We start from the raw sequence: 17,167 nt of genomic DNA on the forward strand, positions 1-17,167 counted from the left end.
GTTCAAGCAATCATATTGAAATGGAAAAAGCATCAGACCACTGCAAATCTACCAAGACCTGGCCATCCCTCTAAACGTTCAGCCCAAACAAGGAGAGCACTGATCAGAGATGAAGCCAAGAGGCTCATGATCACTCTGGATGAACTGCAGAGATCCACAGCTGAGGTGGGGGAATCTGTCCATAGGACAACTATTAGTTGCACACTGCACAGATCTGGCCTTTATGGAAGAGTGGCAAGAAGAAAGCCATTTCTCAAAGAAATCCATAAAATCCATTGGCATGAAAGTAACACTGCATATCACCCTGAACACACCATCCCCACTGTCAAACGTGGTGCAGCATCATTGTCTGGAGCTGCTTTTCTTCAGCAGGGTCAGGGAAGATGGTTAAAATTGATGGGAAGATGGATGGAGGCAAATACAGGGCCATTTTGGAAGAAAACCTGTTGGGAGTCTGCAAAAGACTTGAGACTTGGACTTGAGACTAGGACAATGATCCTAAACATAAAGCAAAATCTAAAATGGAATGGTTCAAAACTGAATGTATCCAGGTGTTTAGAATGGCCAAGTCAAAGTCCAGACCTGAATCCAATTGAGAATCTGTGAAAGATGTGAAAACTGGTGTTCACAAACCTTCTCCATCTAACCTTGCTGAGGTCGAGCTGTTTTGCAAGGAAGAATGGGCAAAAATTTCAGTCTCGAGATGTGCAAAACTGATGTGAAATACCTCAAAAGGTTTGCAGCTGCAATTGCAGCAAAAGGTGGTTCTACAACGTATCGACTCAGGGTTTTTTATTTGTTAAAACCTAAACTACCGTATAAATTTCATTCCACTTCACAATTGTGTCCCACTTGGTGTTGTCTTCACAAAAGGTTAAAATTTTATATCTTTATGTTTGAAGCCTGAAATGTGGCAAAAGGTCAAAGTTCAAGGGGGCCGAATATTTTTGTAAGGCACTGTATATGCTATGTACTTTTAACCCCTTAGCATTCTGGGTTTTTTTTGGGGGGGGGGGGGGGGCAAGGGCTAAAACACTAAAGCTGTGCTGTCATCGCACCATTTGCAGTAGAGATATAAATTTTGAAAGCAAACATGCTGAATTTTTGTGACCAGCAGTTAGAATCAAGTGCTACTGACACTGACAAATACTGTAGGAGTTTGAATACTGTGCATTTTAAACTTTATCAGACATGTTTTCTGGGGGGAAAAATGCACAGTCCATGTTTTGCATTGCACCTGGCGTAAAGTGGCTAATGTATCCATGCTAAAGCCTTGTTTACACTTGCACGCACTTTGTCCCCGCAGTGGTAAGCAATTTCTCGTGGCAATGGTGTGCCAATTAGTAAATTTGTCGTAAACCAGTGTGAAGTATGTCTATACTGTGTGGGGCTGTGTGCCAGTGCGCAAAGGAAATATGAAATGTTAAAAATTTATCGAATGCATGCATAATTTCCATGAACTAGTCGTGAATGCAATGTGAACGCACCGCAACCTATGTGCAAACAATGAATGGTAACTTTCCTACCACTTCTTGGAGCAAGTTGAGGGAATTCTCAAGTAATTTCTGTAGCTTCTTGGATAGTCCTTGTGATTTTCTTTTGAGTGGTCATAATGCCCAAAGCAATGTCTTCTAGTCAGCAATTCCCTCTCCCACAGTCGGCGCGTTTTTTTTTTTGTTTGTTTGTTTTGTTTTTAGTTTATTGCCTCCTTCCTGCTCTTTGCAAATTCTTTATCTGCAGCTGTGAGAAACATTGTTTTTTTTTTTGTATGAGTGTCTTCTATGGAGTTTTAATATCTGGTAGGTCCCTTGCAAATAGAGGATATCAATAAGCTAGGGGTGATGACTGCTGTTGCGTGGCGTCACACGGGACACAGCGGGACCAAATAATGCCACGACTGTGTCACGGATGTGGGAAGTGGTGGTGACAATACATACCCATGCGGGAACAATGCATGTGGCACATACTATTGTTGTGCACTAAATGTACACAGTACTTAACAAGGTGTAAATAAGTTGTGCAGGAGCGGAGTAATTTTGTGCCAAGCGCACGATTTTCAGTCACTACTTCCGTGTCAAGTAATTTATGCGTTAAACTAGTGGCGATTGCTCTAAGACTGCAAAGGAAGCTCAGCTTCCCCGGTGCTGTGGGCTGGCCCAGACGCTGGCCTTCTGCATGATGACTTGATGATCTGTCTGAGGCGGAATCCCTTTTTGATTGATAGTGAAATGAGTGAATCAACGATCTTGAAGTATAAACCTACACCGGAGCATTTTCCACGTTTTTCATTCCGTTCTTCTGAACTGATCCGTACACTTTACCGATTTCCGGGACTTCCTTTGTTTAAAACAAGTAGCGTTGTGTTTGGTGACTTTCTTCTGTCACTGTGTGGTTTCTTTCCCCAACGAGCAGTGGCAGCTGCGAGCTTCTCCCCCGTCACAATCAGTCACACTCACAGCCGGTCACACAGTAGCCTTGCGTAGCAGCTCTAGAAGCTAGCAAGCGGCACATCATGGCAGATACTAGAATTTACATATAAATAAACTCATTTATGATGAAGGCCGGAAAAAAATTTGCTTCCCCTCCTTGAGTGACCAGCAGCCGCCACTGGCGTAAAAGGAACGCAAACTGTGCGCAAATTAGTCTTCATGCTTTTCAGGCGTGCCATAAATAAATGACACGCATTGCCACGACAAATTGTGGGACAGTGCGGAGTCAAAATGCCTACAAGTGTAAACGCCGCCTAACTGAATTACAATACAATACAATCGATATGTGGAAAATATGCACACGAAAATGGTGAAAGTCTGCAGTAGTGGTCAGTGTGTCTTTTATGGATCTAAGTCTTAGAATGGACTACTGTATATACAATCACCGGATGATTGCCAACGTAACACCTTATGTGTCTGACTTAAATGTACATTTGGAATACTGTGAGACTTTAAAGGTGTGTTTCCTTCATGCTTGTTAATGTTCACAGAACCTGCAGTTATAATTGTATCCTGGAATGGTGTTTATCAGTTGCATCTCAGTTAAATAAACTTTCCAATGACATGTATCACGCCTAGGAACACAAATGGGGGTGGCGTAGAACCCCGGTTTTGTCAGGATAATGGAATGGCAAGGGGTTAAGCATTTTAAATTCGCTGGATCTATTAATTATTTGGCTTATGCTTTGCGTATATTGAGTTATTACCTTTTCTGTATATGGGTCTGTTACATGTCATCGTCTTCTCCTACCAGCTGACCTTTCTCAGGTTTGGCCTGAAGCAAACCAGCACTTTAGTAAGGAGATAGATGATGAAGCCAACAGTTACTTCCAGCGTATCTACAACCACCCACCTCACCCGACTATGTCTGTGGATGAAGTGAGTAGCAATATGTGTTTGTTTGTTGTTGACTGTAATCAAACATACCTGGACTGTAAAACCATGTATTGATTGAGCAATGAAAACAATTGTCTACTTCCAGGTTCTGGAGATGCTGCAAAGGTTCAAAGATTCAACCATCAAGCGGGAGCGGGAGGTGTTCAATTGCATGCTTCGGAACTTGTTTGAGGAGTACCGTTTCTTCCCCCAATACCCGGACAAGGAGCTGCACATCACGGCCTGTCTCTTTGGTGGCATCATTGAAAAAGGGCTGGTCACATACATGGCCCTTGGCCTGGCACTGCGATATGTTCTGGAAGCCTTAAGAAAACCCTATGGATCCAAAATGTATTACTTTGGGATTGCAGCCCTAGATCGCTTCAAAAACAGGTATTCCGATTTTTGTGTGTTGGGAGTGCATTTAACATCTTTCATGGTTTTGTGTATGGAAAACATTGACTTATGTACTTCTAGGTTGAAGGACTACCCTCAGTACTGTCAACATCTTGCTTCAATTGGACATTTCTTACAATTTCCCCACCATTTACAAGAGGTAACCAGGTTTCCCTAATTTATCTTCAAATATTTTTGGAGTTGAACTTTCACCTCCAGAATTGTCTGCAGGGAGAGAATACTGACAGATAAATTAAATCCTCCGCTCTGCATCTTCCAATATCCTGTGTGTGCAGTATATTGAGTATGGCCAACAGTCACGGGACCCTCCGGTGAAGATGCAAGGCTCCATCACCACCCCTGGAAGTCTGGCACTGGCACAAGTTCAAGCGCAGGCACAGCAACCCGGTGTTCCTAAAGCGCCACAAGCAGGACAGACGAGCACCCTTGTCACCACCACTACAACTACAACCACGGTTGCCAAGACCACGACCATCACAAGGCCAACGCCCAGCAGTTTCAAGAAGGATGTGCCTGTAAGCTTGACTTCTTTCTGACTTGACGTGCTTGTCAAAGTTCACAAATGTGGAGCTTGCATAATAGGCCTGCCACGATAACAAATTTTGCTGGACTATTGTACTACAAATTGTCAATCAATATTACTGACAGTTTTTTGAGACAATTTTTTAATTATATGGCATAACACCATATCGAAAGCAAAAAACATTAATTTCTCGAGTATTTAACATTGTAATTGGAGTTTTAAGAGCTTTTAAATAACATAATAAATTAAACAAACAAAAACACTGAAAATAAAATTGACTCTCTTTTAGCAAAAATTGCACTTAAATAAAAATCACAATCATAACCAAAAAAAAAACATGGACCCAGTCTCTGTTATGAAAAAAAAAAAACACCCCAATAAAATCTACTATGTAGTGTATTGTTGAACTAATGTAGGGGGTCGTGTGTGTGTGTGTGTGTGTGTGTGTGTGTGTGTGTGTGTGTATACACTCCTGATCCAAATCTTAAGACCAGTTGGAAAATTGCTAGAATTTGCATTTTGCACATTTGGATGTTAATGAGGTTTTAATATGCAAAAACAAAAATGGGGAGTGAGACAAAAAGCATTTTCAAAAAGTAATTTATTGAAAACAACAATTAAACTGAAAGGCTGTTTATCAGCTGATCAAAAGTTTAAGACCACAGGCTATAAAAGCCAAAATCTGCTCAAAATTTTCATTTTCTGTCAGGCATTCACACTGTCATGGCCTCCTGATGGCTAAAGCTAGAAACTTTCTCTTTTTAAACGTGGTCGGATTGTCGAGCTGCATAAGCAAGGCCTCTCTCAGCATGCCATTGCTGCTGAGGTTGGGTGCAGTAAATCAGTCATTCTGAATTGTGTGGAAGATCCTGAGCATTATGGAACAAAAAAGTCAAATGGTAAACCCAAAAAAACACACCTGTGCTGAGCTTAAGGCTCCAATTGGCTGTCCATCAAGACACAGGGCGGTCTTCCACCCAAATTAAGGCCCTTACTGGTACCATCAGACGGCATCTGCGGGAAAAGAGTTAAAAAAAAATAAATTCCAAGACCTTGTCTCCTTCAATGCCACAAAACTGCCCGTTTAGACTTTGCCAGGGAGCATCAAACATGGGACATTGAAAGGTGGAAAAAATGTACCGTAATCTTGACGGTCCAGATGGCTTCCAACGTTACTGGCATGACAAGGAGATCCCACCTTAGATGTTTTCTACCCGGCACAGTGGAGGGGGGTCGATCATAATCTGGGGTGCTTTTTCATTCAGCGGAACACTGGAGCTGCAGGTGGTGCAGGGTCGTCAAACGGATGCAGATGTTGCAGCGGGCATACCTCATAACTGAGGGCCCTCGTCTGTGTGGTAACAGCTGGGTTTTTCAACAGGACAATGCTGCAGTTCACAATGCTTGCTTGTTGAAGGACTTCTTCAGGGAGAATAACATCACTCTTTTGGACCATCCTGAATGTTCCCCTCATTTAAATCCCACAGAGAACATTTGGGGATGGATGGCAAGGGAAGTTTATAAAAATGGCCATCAGTTCCAGACAGTTTGATGCCCTTTGTGAAGCCATCTTCACCACTTGGAGCAATGTTCCCACTAGCCTCCTGGAAACACTCGCATCAAGTATGCCCAAGAACGGAGGAGCTACTCATTACTTAGTCCTACTGAGAACATTTTTTGTTCTCGTTTGGAAAGTTTCATTTTTTTGAGCGATGGTCTTAAACTTTTGATAAACGGCCTACTTCAGTTTAATTGTTGTTTCAATAAATTACTTTTTCAAAATGCTTTTTGTCTCATTCCCCCTTCTTGTTTTTGCATAATGTGGCTCTACTTAAAACCTCATTAAGATCCAAATGTGCAAAATGCAAATTCTAGCAATTTTTCAACTGGTCTTAAGATTTTGATCGTGTGTGTGTGTGGCCAACACACACACGGCGTAAAATGCAATGTTTTTGATGTCCATCAACACGTCGTCTTTCACTCTGTTCAGTTCAGGAATTGCTGTTTGTGACATGTACGTTCTCCCACATTCATACCGTCTACATTTCCCGAAATGTTGGCTTTTCAACCGTATTGAAAGGTTGCATTTCTTTTGCAATGTCACGAGCGACACTATCAGAGCGTGCACCATTTTGCGCTGTTTTGTTGATATTTACTTTGATGACCAAACGCCTCAGTAAGCGTTGACTGTCGGGACGAAGGCTCTGCTGCACCTCCACACTAGGGCTGTGGTATTTGTCTTAGAAACCATCGCTTTTGTGGCTGCATTCATATTAGCGTTTGCTTGCTAACTTGCTGCTAGCACTCTGTAGAGTATCCACTCACTAGTAGCCCCGCCTCCACGTATAAATAAACGTGCATTAGAGTTGGGCATCATTTAAATTTGAACGATTCCGTTCCTAGTAGCCAACGGAGCTCTTATTTGTCCTGACCGTTGCGAGAAGAGTTTAGCTTTGAACACAAATAAACTTATCTCCTAAAACCGTAGCTCTCGTCCTTTACGTACACCGAACTTTCTCATCATTGGGCACCCTGAACCCCTCGGTTACACTGGCATGAGACAGGCGTTATTTATTGTTGACTACCCTTATTCTGACTGCTTTGATTAATCCCATGTAGCACATCATAGATGAGGTATTCCATTATTTCTATACCATGAATTAGGTGTTTAATCATGTTGACCCTCCTGTGCATGATATCATTGTGTTGCATAAGCCAAACTTTGTAGCTGGTTCTCCTTTGTTGGTGTGCGCAGGCTTCTTCATTGGCGTTTGCGGCTATTTGTGTTTTTGTTTTTTTTTATCGTTCGATTTATCGATTATCGTGACAGGCCTAAGCTTGCACAACCTGTATAAACCTGTTGGTATGGTAGGATTCATTTTTTTTTTTTTTTAATACTTGCAGCCTTCCATTAACACTACAAATATTGACACCCTGCTGGTTGCCACTGACCAAACGGAAAGGATTGTAGAACCTCCAGAGAATGTCCAGGAGAAGATTGCTTTTATCTTCAATAACCTTTCGCAGTCAAACATGACACAAAAGGTAAACATAATTATAGAAACATACTCTGTAACAAATTGCACATTCAGAGAAGCTGACCTGAGTCTGTCTCCTGCAATAGGTTGAGGAGTTGAAAGAGACTGTGAAGGAAGAGTTCATGCCTTGGGTGTCTCAATACCTGGTGATGAAGCGTGTCAGCATTGAGCCCAATTTCCACAGTCTCTACTCCAACTTTCTGGACACACTCAAGAATCCGGAGTTTGTAAAAATGGTCCTCACTGAGACATACAGGAATATCAAGGTTAGGCGAAATCTACTCACAAATGACTATTTACGTCTCCTTTTCCCTGTTTGTCGCCTGCTACAAAAGCTGCCTCCTCCCTTTGTGGTTTATTTTAGGTTTTGTTGACTTCAGACAAAGCTGCAGCCAATTTCTCTGATCGCTCATTGCTGAAGAACCTGGGCCATTGGCTGGGCATGATTACACTGGCTAAAAACAAGCCCATTCTCTACACGGTCAGATCATTTTATCTCTGTGTGGAAGTGTTCAGTTGGACTTTAAGCTGATTTTTGTCATTTTTCCAGGATCTGGAAATTAAGTCTCTGCTGTTGGAAGCCTATGTGAAGGGCCAGCAGGAGCTACTTTATGTTGTTCCCTTTGTGGCCAAAGTTTTGGAGTCCAGCCTGCGAAGCATGGTGAAACAACATGGATTTAATGATATTTGTGTACCAATGTATACGAGCCCTGATCTTCACACTTAGTCTGCTTATTCTGATGTTGTAGGTTTTCAGGCCCCAGAACCCATGGACCATGGCCATCATGAATGTTCTTGCTGAGCTACATCAAGAACATGACCTCAAGGTAAGTATTTGGTGATGAGACATTTGCACAAATATTTTAGGATTCTCTTTACCAAACACTGGACCTGTAGCGGCTCAGTTGAAATTATGGTCCGGAACTGATGATCAAAGGGGTTTTATTAAACATCCGTGGGTATAATGACCAACGTAATAACTAAAGAACGAAGTGTATAGAAGAAATAATACATTTAGATACTCATTTTGAACTATACATATTTATACATTTATGTGCACAATCAGACAACTTAAGCCATTTACCTTTTACCCTTTCAACTCTCACTAGAATTCTGTATTGATGTATGAGACATAGGATGTTTAAAGTGATTGTAGCGAAGATTTGAGCAATGTGTCAATAGTTTGAGGAGGAAGAAACATTTGGAGTCAACTATAGTAAACTTTCATTGTACAGAAACATGAAACTTCAGCAATCTCCAATAGCAGATTAGACTTTGAACTGGGCGTCCTGCTTATGCGTTAACCTTTCTGGTTGAGATTTCTGTCTCCAAGGGCTATTTTGACCCTTCTCACGAGTCCATCAGTACTTGACATAGTCTCTGATACTCTTCTGAATCCTCACATAGATCTTGGCAGTTTTTCATCAATGAGCTTTGTGACCTGACGCTCTTTTCGAATGAAGAGTACTTCACTGAGGAGAGCAGAGCTGAGCAATGTATAGTCTTCCTCCCACCTTGAGCACATTACTTTTTGTCCAAGAAAGGAACAAGTGGGTGCAGCTTGTTGTGCCGGTAGCTTTACCTTCTTTGTCTGTCTTTGTAAGTCTTTGATATCACAAGCTGTGCGTTTTTTCCATTCACTTGCTGTAAAGAGTTTGGCTTTTCAAAACAATATGCCTTCAAAAGAGTAATACATTTGCATCAGAAAAATGCCCCCTAAATCGGACCTCACAAAACCCTCTGCGTTATATTTGTCATCGCCTGTGCATTATGTGTATGTGATGAAAGCACTTGCGGTAATGCCACTTTTCTTCCGTGACGGAGCGCCGCGGCGATCATTTTTATGTGTTCCACAGCGGAAGATGATCTTCATCACATACACATGAATGCACAGGCGACACATGTCTGTTCTTCCCTGGTTCTTTTGTGTAGTCGTAGCCGTGCAGGCAGGTTGGATATATTTTCGTGCAGTCATCACAGGTGATGCGGCGGCACTCCTTTGCAAAGTGGCCTTGTTTTTAAATGGTTGATTGTCTTTAACACGTTCCCCTTTCTTCCAGTGACATTTTCATCAGGTGAGGGCACATGTGAAGCTGATGTGTGTTCTGGCACAAGCATGTGAGCTCATACTTGTCTGCCAGCCACTGTTGTGTTGAATATACTTTCCTTGTCCATTTTAACGTCTTTTCGATTTTCTTTATCTACAAATGACTCTGGAAAAACAAAGAGCGTGAATGGAAGTGACTGAATTGCAGGCGAGTTCAGCTTCTAGTGACAGAAACGCAGCAAAATCTTTCAAGATGGGAACATCTTTCCCTTCCATCATTGTCTTTCGTAATCTGGCGTTTCCATCTGGTTGCTGCCCATTCTGGCACTTTCTGTATTAGTCTTTGATTTTCTTCACAGTCTTTCAGTATTTCAAAGTCCTTTACATAAGGAGCAGCGACCATACCAACCATTTACAAAGTCAGCAGAGTTTTTGAGTCCTTCTGAATCTCTAGACTGTTTTTTTGGGCTGTTAGATAACTTTTCTCTAAATTCCTTTTTGAATGACGAATGAGTGGCCGTTTTTTTTCCATGCATCTTCACATGCTGCTTTGTCATTTCTGAAGAAAGTTTCCTCAATGTATTTGCGAGCTGGACCGACAACATATTTCTTCAGGTAAACTCTTTTGGTCTGTCAATGAATTTAAAGAAGTTTTCCAGTCAATGAAGTGGATTGGATCACCACTAAAGACACTTGTCTCTGGCATAGGCAGTCCGTTTAGTATTGTCTTGAAAAGCTTGTGCTAGTTGGGCAACACCAGGGGCCGCACGTGTCATGACTGTGTTAAGATGGGTGCATTGTAGGAGGCTGTGATAAAGCGTTTGGGCTCACGTGCTCACTCTTGACAGACGGATCTTTCTATCTGTATCAACTCTGTCATAAGCGTCAAACCTTGCTCAAGCTGCTTCAGTATATTTTCTAGCTTGCAGTTGTTCCAACTCAGACCTTTGGATTTTTATTTCCCTTTTGTGTTGTTTTTCCAGAACTTGTAATCTTTGTTTACTTTACTCTTCTGAGATCCTGATCTCAGCCTCCTTTGCTGCAAGTTCTGCCGCTGCATTAGCTAGTTTTGATGCGATGTAGGAATGATGGGAATCGTTTGACTGGGATGATCTTGCAGCTGTAGACCCGTAGATAGAGAGCACATAGTCAGTGTAGCAGCAAATTCACATGACCTTTTTGCCGATCAGCGTCAAAGTCTTCATCAATGCTAGACAATCTTACATATATTATTTTGAATGTCACTTATGACAGCATCACAGGTGTCAGCTTTTCTCAGTAGGCCAGTTGACGGTGCTACATGACTTGAGTTTGTTCTACAGCCTCATAACATTGAGTTTTTCTCCTTCTAAAATGTCTAAGTGATATGTATATTTCCTTTTAAATCTGCCATAAGCCTTTGTCTTATTTCACATACTTGAATTTTGTAATGATCATATGAGCTGATTAACTTTTCTTTTTATGCATCTCTCTTTTATAGGCAAGCATTTTTTTTCTGGTACTGAGGCACTTTCAGAGCGGCGAGGTTCATTAACGCTTTTAACTTTACCATTTAGTTCAGCAAACATGTCCTTTTGCTTAATGGCTTGAAAATCTTGTCGGTTTTCACTCACATTGTGAAGCAAGCATTTATATTGTTGAATTTCCTTTTGCAGAAAAAGTCTGTCTGCTTATTGATGTCCGATATTCTTTCTTAAGCTGCATGTGTCATACTTTTTTTTTTTTTTTTTTTTTAATTCTGCTGCCTTTCTAGACCGAGTGCTGCCACCTTCGGTCCATAGTGTGTTAGTGTCTTGAAACGTTGAGACCACATTGCGTGTCATGGCAGCATTTGGTCAAGCTCTTTACTGTAATGGCTCAGTTGAAATTATGGTCCGGAACTGATGACCAGAAGGCTTTACAGAAGTGTACAGAAGAAATACTACATTTAGATAATAATTTTGGACTATACATATTTTTACATTTTTGTGCAAAATTAACAACTTAAGCCATTTACCTTGTCAACGTCTCAACTTGCGCTAGAATTCTTTTAACTCGTTGTCTCTATTTTTCCATTTCTATTCTTAGCAGTGGCACTTCAGTTGCTAAAGGAAATTTCCTTTTTCCGTTTCTCTCGTCACAATAAAATCATATCCGTTAGTACAACCTTCAAATTAAAAGTGGTAATATACATCGGGAAATCAGTAGTGAAACAGAACATTACTTCAAGTTTAAATTCCTTACAGAAACTGTTTTTGATGTAGAAAAATGTCAGCATTGTTGCAAATACATTGTCTGTGAACCCTGAAGAAGTGGGGTCATTTTGTTCACTTCTTTTTGGTCTTATTGCAGCTTAACCTCAAATTTGAGATTGAAGTTCTATGTAAGAACTTGTCTCTGGATATCAATGACCTGAAGCCAGGAAACTTGTTGAAGGACAAGGAGAAGCTTAAGAGTCTTGAGGAGCAGCTGTCGGCACCAAAGAAAGAAGCAAAGCCTCCAGATGAAATGCTCCCTGTTACTACATCAGGTAATTCTTATATTTCATACTGCTTCTGGTAATATTTGAACATGTAACTCTGTTTCAGAATAACATTTTGAATTCCAAGTGTCTTGTTTACCTTTGCTTTTTCCTGTGATTTTAATCAAAATAGCCTTTTGTGACCAACAGGAGACTTTGTTCCATTTGCAGCTCCACCCTCAACTCCAGCTGCCACCACTACCACTTGCACAACCACAGGGCCACCCACCCCACAGTTCAGTTACCATGACATCAATGTGTATGCTTTGGCAGGCCTGGCACCACACATTAATATCAATGCTAACGTAAGTATAGTAGATTTAGCATATATACAGCGTATTCAAATACGCCCCTCACGTTTAGCTCATGGTTCCACTTTTCTTTCTCTTTAGATCCCTCTACTGCAGGCCCATCCTCAGTTGAAGCAGTGTGTAAGGCAATCAGTTGAACGTGCTGTACAGGAGCTGGTGCACCCTGTGGTTGATCGCTCTATCAAAATTGCAATGACAACATGTGAGCAAATCATCAGGAAGGACTTTGCCCTGGATTCAGAGGAGTCCCGCATGCGTGTGGCGGCCCACCACATGATGAGGAACCTGACTGCTGGTATGGCCATGATCACCTGCCGGGAGCCTCTGCTCGTGAGCATTGCTGCTAATCTCAAAAACAGTTTTGCTGCTGCACTGAGGGTAAGCTGGCTTCTGGTGATATTTTATCACTAAAATGCATAACACCATCCTATTGACAAAATACGTTTATATTTTTAGGCACCGACTCCCCAACAGAGGGAAATGATGGAGGAGGCTGCAGCGAGAGTTGCTCAGGAGAACTGTGAACTGGCATGCTGCTTTATTCAGAAAACAGCTGTGGAGAAGGCCGGCCCTGAAATGGACAAGAGGCTTGCCACAGTGAGGATTGGGCATTTGCGTACTAATACGTTATCTGTGCAAAATGTACAAAATCAACGGACAATTCGCAAATATGCGTGAACTGATTGGATTCATTGACCCAAAAGATTAACAGTAGTTAAAACTACAAGTAAATACTATAGGTTTGGTTGTTTTTAACATGTAGCTGTGTACCTTCTCTTTAAGGAATTTGAGCTCAGGAAGCATGCACGCCAAGAAGGACGCCGTTACTGTGATCCAGTTGTGTTGACTTACCAGGCTGAACGTATGCCAGAGCAGATAAGACTCAAGGTAAATGTTTTAACATGGGACTTATTTTAGTATGTGTGGTACTTGCAGTGCATTGCAGTAAGGTTTATATTTGGCTAAAGGCTAGGGATGGATGGCTCAATGCCGCTTTTTCATGTCTGATACTGCAACATTGTATATTTGCTGATACCCCAATCAATTACCTTCTTTTCTCCTTTCTTGTTATAAAGTTTGGTTTAGTTTATTTGAACATGAAGGTTACAATGGAATACATCTCATGAATCATTCTTTGACAGTTCCACATGTCCAAAAGGAGTAGGAAGAAGCGAAGCAAAGCCAAAGCCAAAGCCAAAGCAAAGTAGTAATAGATCTGCACGCATGTGTATTGCCTAATGTAGGTATTTAAAAATAACACAATGTTGAAATATACACGCGTGGACAAAATTGTTGGTACCCTTCGTTCAATGAAAGAAAAACTCACAATGGTCACAGAAATAACTTGAATCTGGAAAAAAGTAATAATAGATTTAAAAAAATTTATAAAATTTAACCAATGAACGTCAGACATTGCTTTTCAACCATGCTTCAACAGAATTATTGAAAAAAATAAACTCATGAAACAGGCCTGGACAAAAATGATGGTACCCCGAGAAAAGACTGAAAATAATGTGACCAAATGGCCATGTTAATTCAAAGTGTGTCCACTAACAGGTGTCTACAACCTTGTAATCAGTCAGTAGGCCTATAGATTGGACTACAGTCAGTCACTGTGCTGTTTGGTGACATGGTGTGTGCCACACTCAATATGGACCAGAGGAAGCAAAGAAAAAAATGTCTCAGATTAGAAAGAAAATTATCAACAAGCATGTTAAAGGTAAAGGCTATAAGACCATCTCCAAGCAGCTTGATGTTCCTGTGACAACAGTTGCACATATTATTCAGAAATTTAAGATCCATGGGACTGTAGCCAACCTCCCTGGATGTGGCCGTAGGAGGAAAATTGATGACAAATCAAAGAGACTGATAATACAAATGGTAACAAAAGAGCCCAGAAAAACTTCTAAAGAGATTAAAAGTGAACTTCAAGCTCAAGAAACATCAGTGTCAGATCGCACCAGCCGCCATTGTTTGAGCCAAAGTGGACTTAATGGGAGAAGACCAAGGAGGACACCACTGTTGAAAACAAGTCATAAAAAGGCCAGACTGGACTTTGCCAGACTACATGTTGACAAGCCACACAGCTTCTGGGAGAATGTCCTATGGACAGATGAGGAAAATATTGAACTTTTTGGCAAGGCACATCAGCTCTATGTTCACAGACGAAAAAAAGTAGATCAAGAAAAGAACACTGTTCCTACTGTGAAACATGGAGGAGGCTCTGTGATGTTCTGGGGCTGCTTTGCTGCATCTGGTCTTGAATCTATGCAGGGTACAATGAAATCTCAAGACTATCAAGGGATTCTAGAGAGAAATGTGCTGGCCAGTGTCAGAAAGCTTGGTCTCAGTCGCAGGTCATGGGTCTGACAACAGGACAATGGCCCAAAACAAAGCTAAAAACACCCAAGAATGGCTCAGAGGACAACACTGGACTATTCTAAAGTGGCCTTCTATGAGCCCTGACCTTAATCCTATTGAGCATTTTTTGAAGGAGCTGAAACATGCCGTCTGGAAAAGGCACCCTTCAAACCTGAGACAACTGGAGCAGTTTGCTCATGAGGTTTGGGCCAAAATACCTACTGAGAAGTGCAAAAGTCTCATTGACAGTTACAGGAATCGATTGATTGCAGCGATTGCCTCAAAAGGTTGTGTAACAAAATATTAAGTTATGGGGTACTTCACCTGCTGCGCTCCAATTTACCTTTTGCTTTTGGCATTTTGAAATCTGTGTCTGCACACTACCCTGCAGTCTAATGCCCTTTTATTGGCATTGGTGGGCTGTTACCACTATGCGAGGCACATGTTAATTTGGCTCGCTTTACACGCGCTTTGAGTTTACGATGAGATGGGATTCATAAATTTTAAGAACACAGCTGCGAACATTTCTGTTGATGAATCTGACATGTCTGACTTGGAGTTTTCCTAAGTACACTCTTAAGAAAAGCTTAAGAGGAAATCTAAGAAGATTCTTAAAAAGATATTGGTGAATGAGGCCGATTATGCTTTTTTGTTTTTAGGTGGGAGGAGTGGACCCAAAGCAACTCGCTGTGTATGAGGAGTTTGCGAGGAACGTTCCAGGTTTTCTACCCAGTAATGATCTTTCTCAGCCAACTGGTTTCCTGGCTCAGCCAATGAAGGTGAGATTTTCTTTACTCAATCAGGAAATAGTGGAATATTTTATCATAATTCTTTCTCTCTGCATTTTTGTACAGCAACAAGCATGGGCCACAGACGATGTTGCACAAATCTATGATAAGTGCATGGCTGACTTGGAGCAGCACCTTCACGCCATCCCTCCAGCTCACTCCATGAACCCCCTGACACAAGCCCTCCGCAGTCTGCTAGAGGCTGTGGCCTTGGCGAGGAACTCCAGAGATGGCATTGCAGCACTTGGACTGCTACAGAAGGTAGAATTTTCTGCTTTATTTTTGTAAGAGAGACATGTTTTCCAAGTTGTGTGAGGATGTGGGCTAAATGTATTTTATTTTGTCTGTTGCACAGGCTGTGGAAGGTCTTCTGGATGCCACTAGCGGGGCTGATAATGACTTGCTTCTCCGGTATAGGCAGTGTCACCTTCTAGTCCTTAAAGCCCTCCAGGATGGGCGTGCCTATGGGCCACAGTGGTGCAACAAACAGATCACCAGGTATGTGTGTATTCATTTCATTAATTTAATTGAATTTAACTGGTGCTAGTTCCCTTTTTAAACAGTTTTTTTTTCGGTGTGCCTTTCACGCTTGCTTGATTTAAAATCCCTTGACTTGTTACAGCATTTTTACCATCAGTGATTTGATATACAGATTCGTAAAAGGGTCTTAATTGCTCATTGTGTTTTTGATTGACAGGTGTCTCATTGAATGCCGGGATGAGTACAAGTACAATGTGGAAGCGGTGGAGCTTTTGATCCAAAACCATCTTGTGAATATGCAACAGTATGATCTACACCTAGCTCAGGTATGCATAACCTACATTAGTGTTTATTAATATTTATTAATACTAACCTGCTTATATCCTAACACAATAACAATCAAACTTATTCCATTGTTTTCCTGCAGTCAATGGAGAATGGACTGCACTACATGGCAGTTGCATTTGCGATGCAGTTAGTGAAGCTGTTGCTGGTGGATGAGCGCAGTGTTAGCCATGTCACAGAAGCTGACCTCTTCCACACAATTGAGACTTTAATGAGGACTTGTGCACACTCCAGAGCCACTGCACCTGAAGGGTACATACAGTCCTGAAGATACAAAAGCTTTGGTTTAATTGTGCGCATTTGATGTTTTAAGTTGTTGTGTTTTCATCTAGTCTTCCTCAGCTGATGGATGTCGTCCGCTCCAACTATGAGGCCATGATTGACCGGGCCCATGGTGGACCGAACTTCATGATGCACTCTGGGATTTCACAGGCTTCTGAGTATGATGATCCCCCAGGCCTGAGGGAAAAGGCGGAGTATCTCCTGAGGGAATGGGTCAACCTGTACCACTCAGCTGCTGCCGGCAGGGATAGCACCAAAGCCTTCTCCGCCTTTGTTGGCCAGGTAGCCACTGAAAAGTTAACTTAATGTGACTTATCTCAACATCAATCTATTGTTTTGCTCATTCTCTATTCCAGATGCACCAGCAAGGGATTTTGAAAACTGATGACTTGATCACGCGGTTCTTCCGGTTGTGCACGGAAATGTGTGTGGAGATCAGCTATCGGGCGCAGGCTGAACAGCAGCACAATCCAGCAGCAAGTGCAGCCATCATCAGAGCAAAATGCTACCACAACCTGGATGCCTTTGTTAGACTCATAGCCCTGTTAGTCAAGCACTCTGGAGAGGCCTCCAACACCGTGACAAAAATCAACCTCCTCAACAAGGTACAACATTGTCCTGACACAACAGCTCTTTGTGTAATAGCAGATACAAATCCCCAATCTCAACTGTAGTTGGAATTTATAGTTACGACTCCTCCTTCTGCCAAT

General features: G+C 41.7%; 1 protein-coding gene across 15 annotated transcripts in view; it reads left to right on the plus strand.

The window, feature by feature from the left end:
* cnot1 (CCR4-NOT transcription complex, subunit 1) overlaps nt 1-17,167 on the plus strand; it is a 31,234-nt gene that overhangs the window by 8,994 nt on the left and 5,073 nt on the right. For 8 of the 15 annotated variants that reach the window (XM_054776188.1, XM_054776195.1, XM_054776193.1 and 5 more), the window contains exons 20-40: nt 3,244-3,368; nt 3,472-3,758; nt 3,843-3,920; nt 4,048-4,297; nt 7,210-7,350; nt 7,430-7,609; nt 7,708-7,824; nt 7,894-8,004; nt 8,093-8,170; nt 11,722-11,899; nt 12,041-12,195; nt 12,283-12,579; nt 12,658-12,798; nt 12,985-13,089; nt 15,222-15,341; nt 15,417-15,611; nt 15,706-15,848; nt 16,048-16,156; nt 16,258-16,427; nt 16,508-16,739; nt 16,814-17,062. In XM_054776188.1, coding sequence (XP_054632163.1) covers nt 3,244-3,368; nt 3,472-3,758; nt 3,843-3,920; nt 4,048-4,297; nt 7,210-7,350; nt 7,430-7,609; nt 7,708-7,824; nt 7,894-8,004; nt 8,093-8,170; nt 11,722-11,899; nt 12,041-12,195; nt 12,283-12,579; nt 12,658-12,798; nt 12,985-13,089; nt 15,222-15,341; nt 15,417-15,611; nt 15,706-15,848; nt 16,048-16,156; nt 16,258-16,427; nt 16,508-16,739; nt 16,814-17,062 — 3,461 coding nt within the window. Of the gene's footprint in view, nt 1-3,243; nt 3,369-3,471; nt 3,759-3,842; nt 3,922-4,047; nt 4,298-7,209; nt 7,351-7,429; nt 7,610-7,707; nt 7,825-7,893; nt 8,005-8,092; nt 8,171-11,721; nt 11,900-12,040; nt 12,196-12,282; nt 12,580-12,657; nt 12,799-12,984; nt 13,090-15,221; nt 15,342-15,416; nt 15,612-15,705; nt 15,849-16,047; nt 16,157-16,257; nt 16,428-16,507; nt 16,740-16,813; nt 17,063-17,167 lie in introns of all 15 variants that reach the window. The other 7 variants (XM_054776199.1, XM_054776201.1, XM_054776202.1 and 4 more) reach the window with 3 other exon arrangements.

The sequence above is a fragment of the Dunckerocampus dactyliophorus genome, chromosome 5, assembly GCF_027744805.1.
Source record: "Dunckerocampus dactyliophorus isolate RoL2022-P2 chromosome 5, RoL_Ddac_1.1, whole genome shotgun sequence".
NCBI lineage: Eukaryota > Metazoa > Chordata > Actinopteri > Syngnathiformes > Syngnathidae > Dunckerocampus > Dunckerocampus dactyliophorus.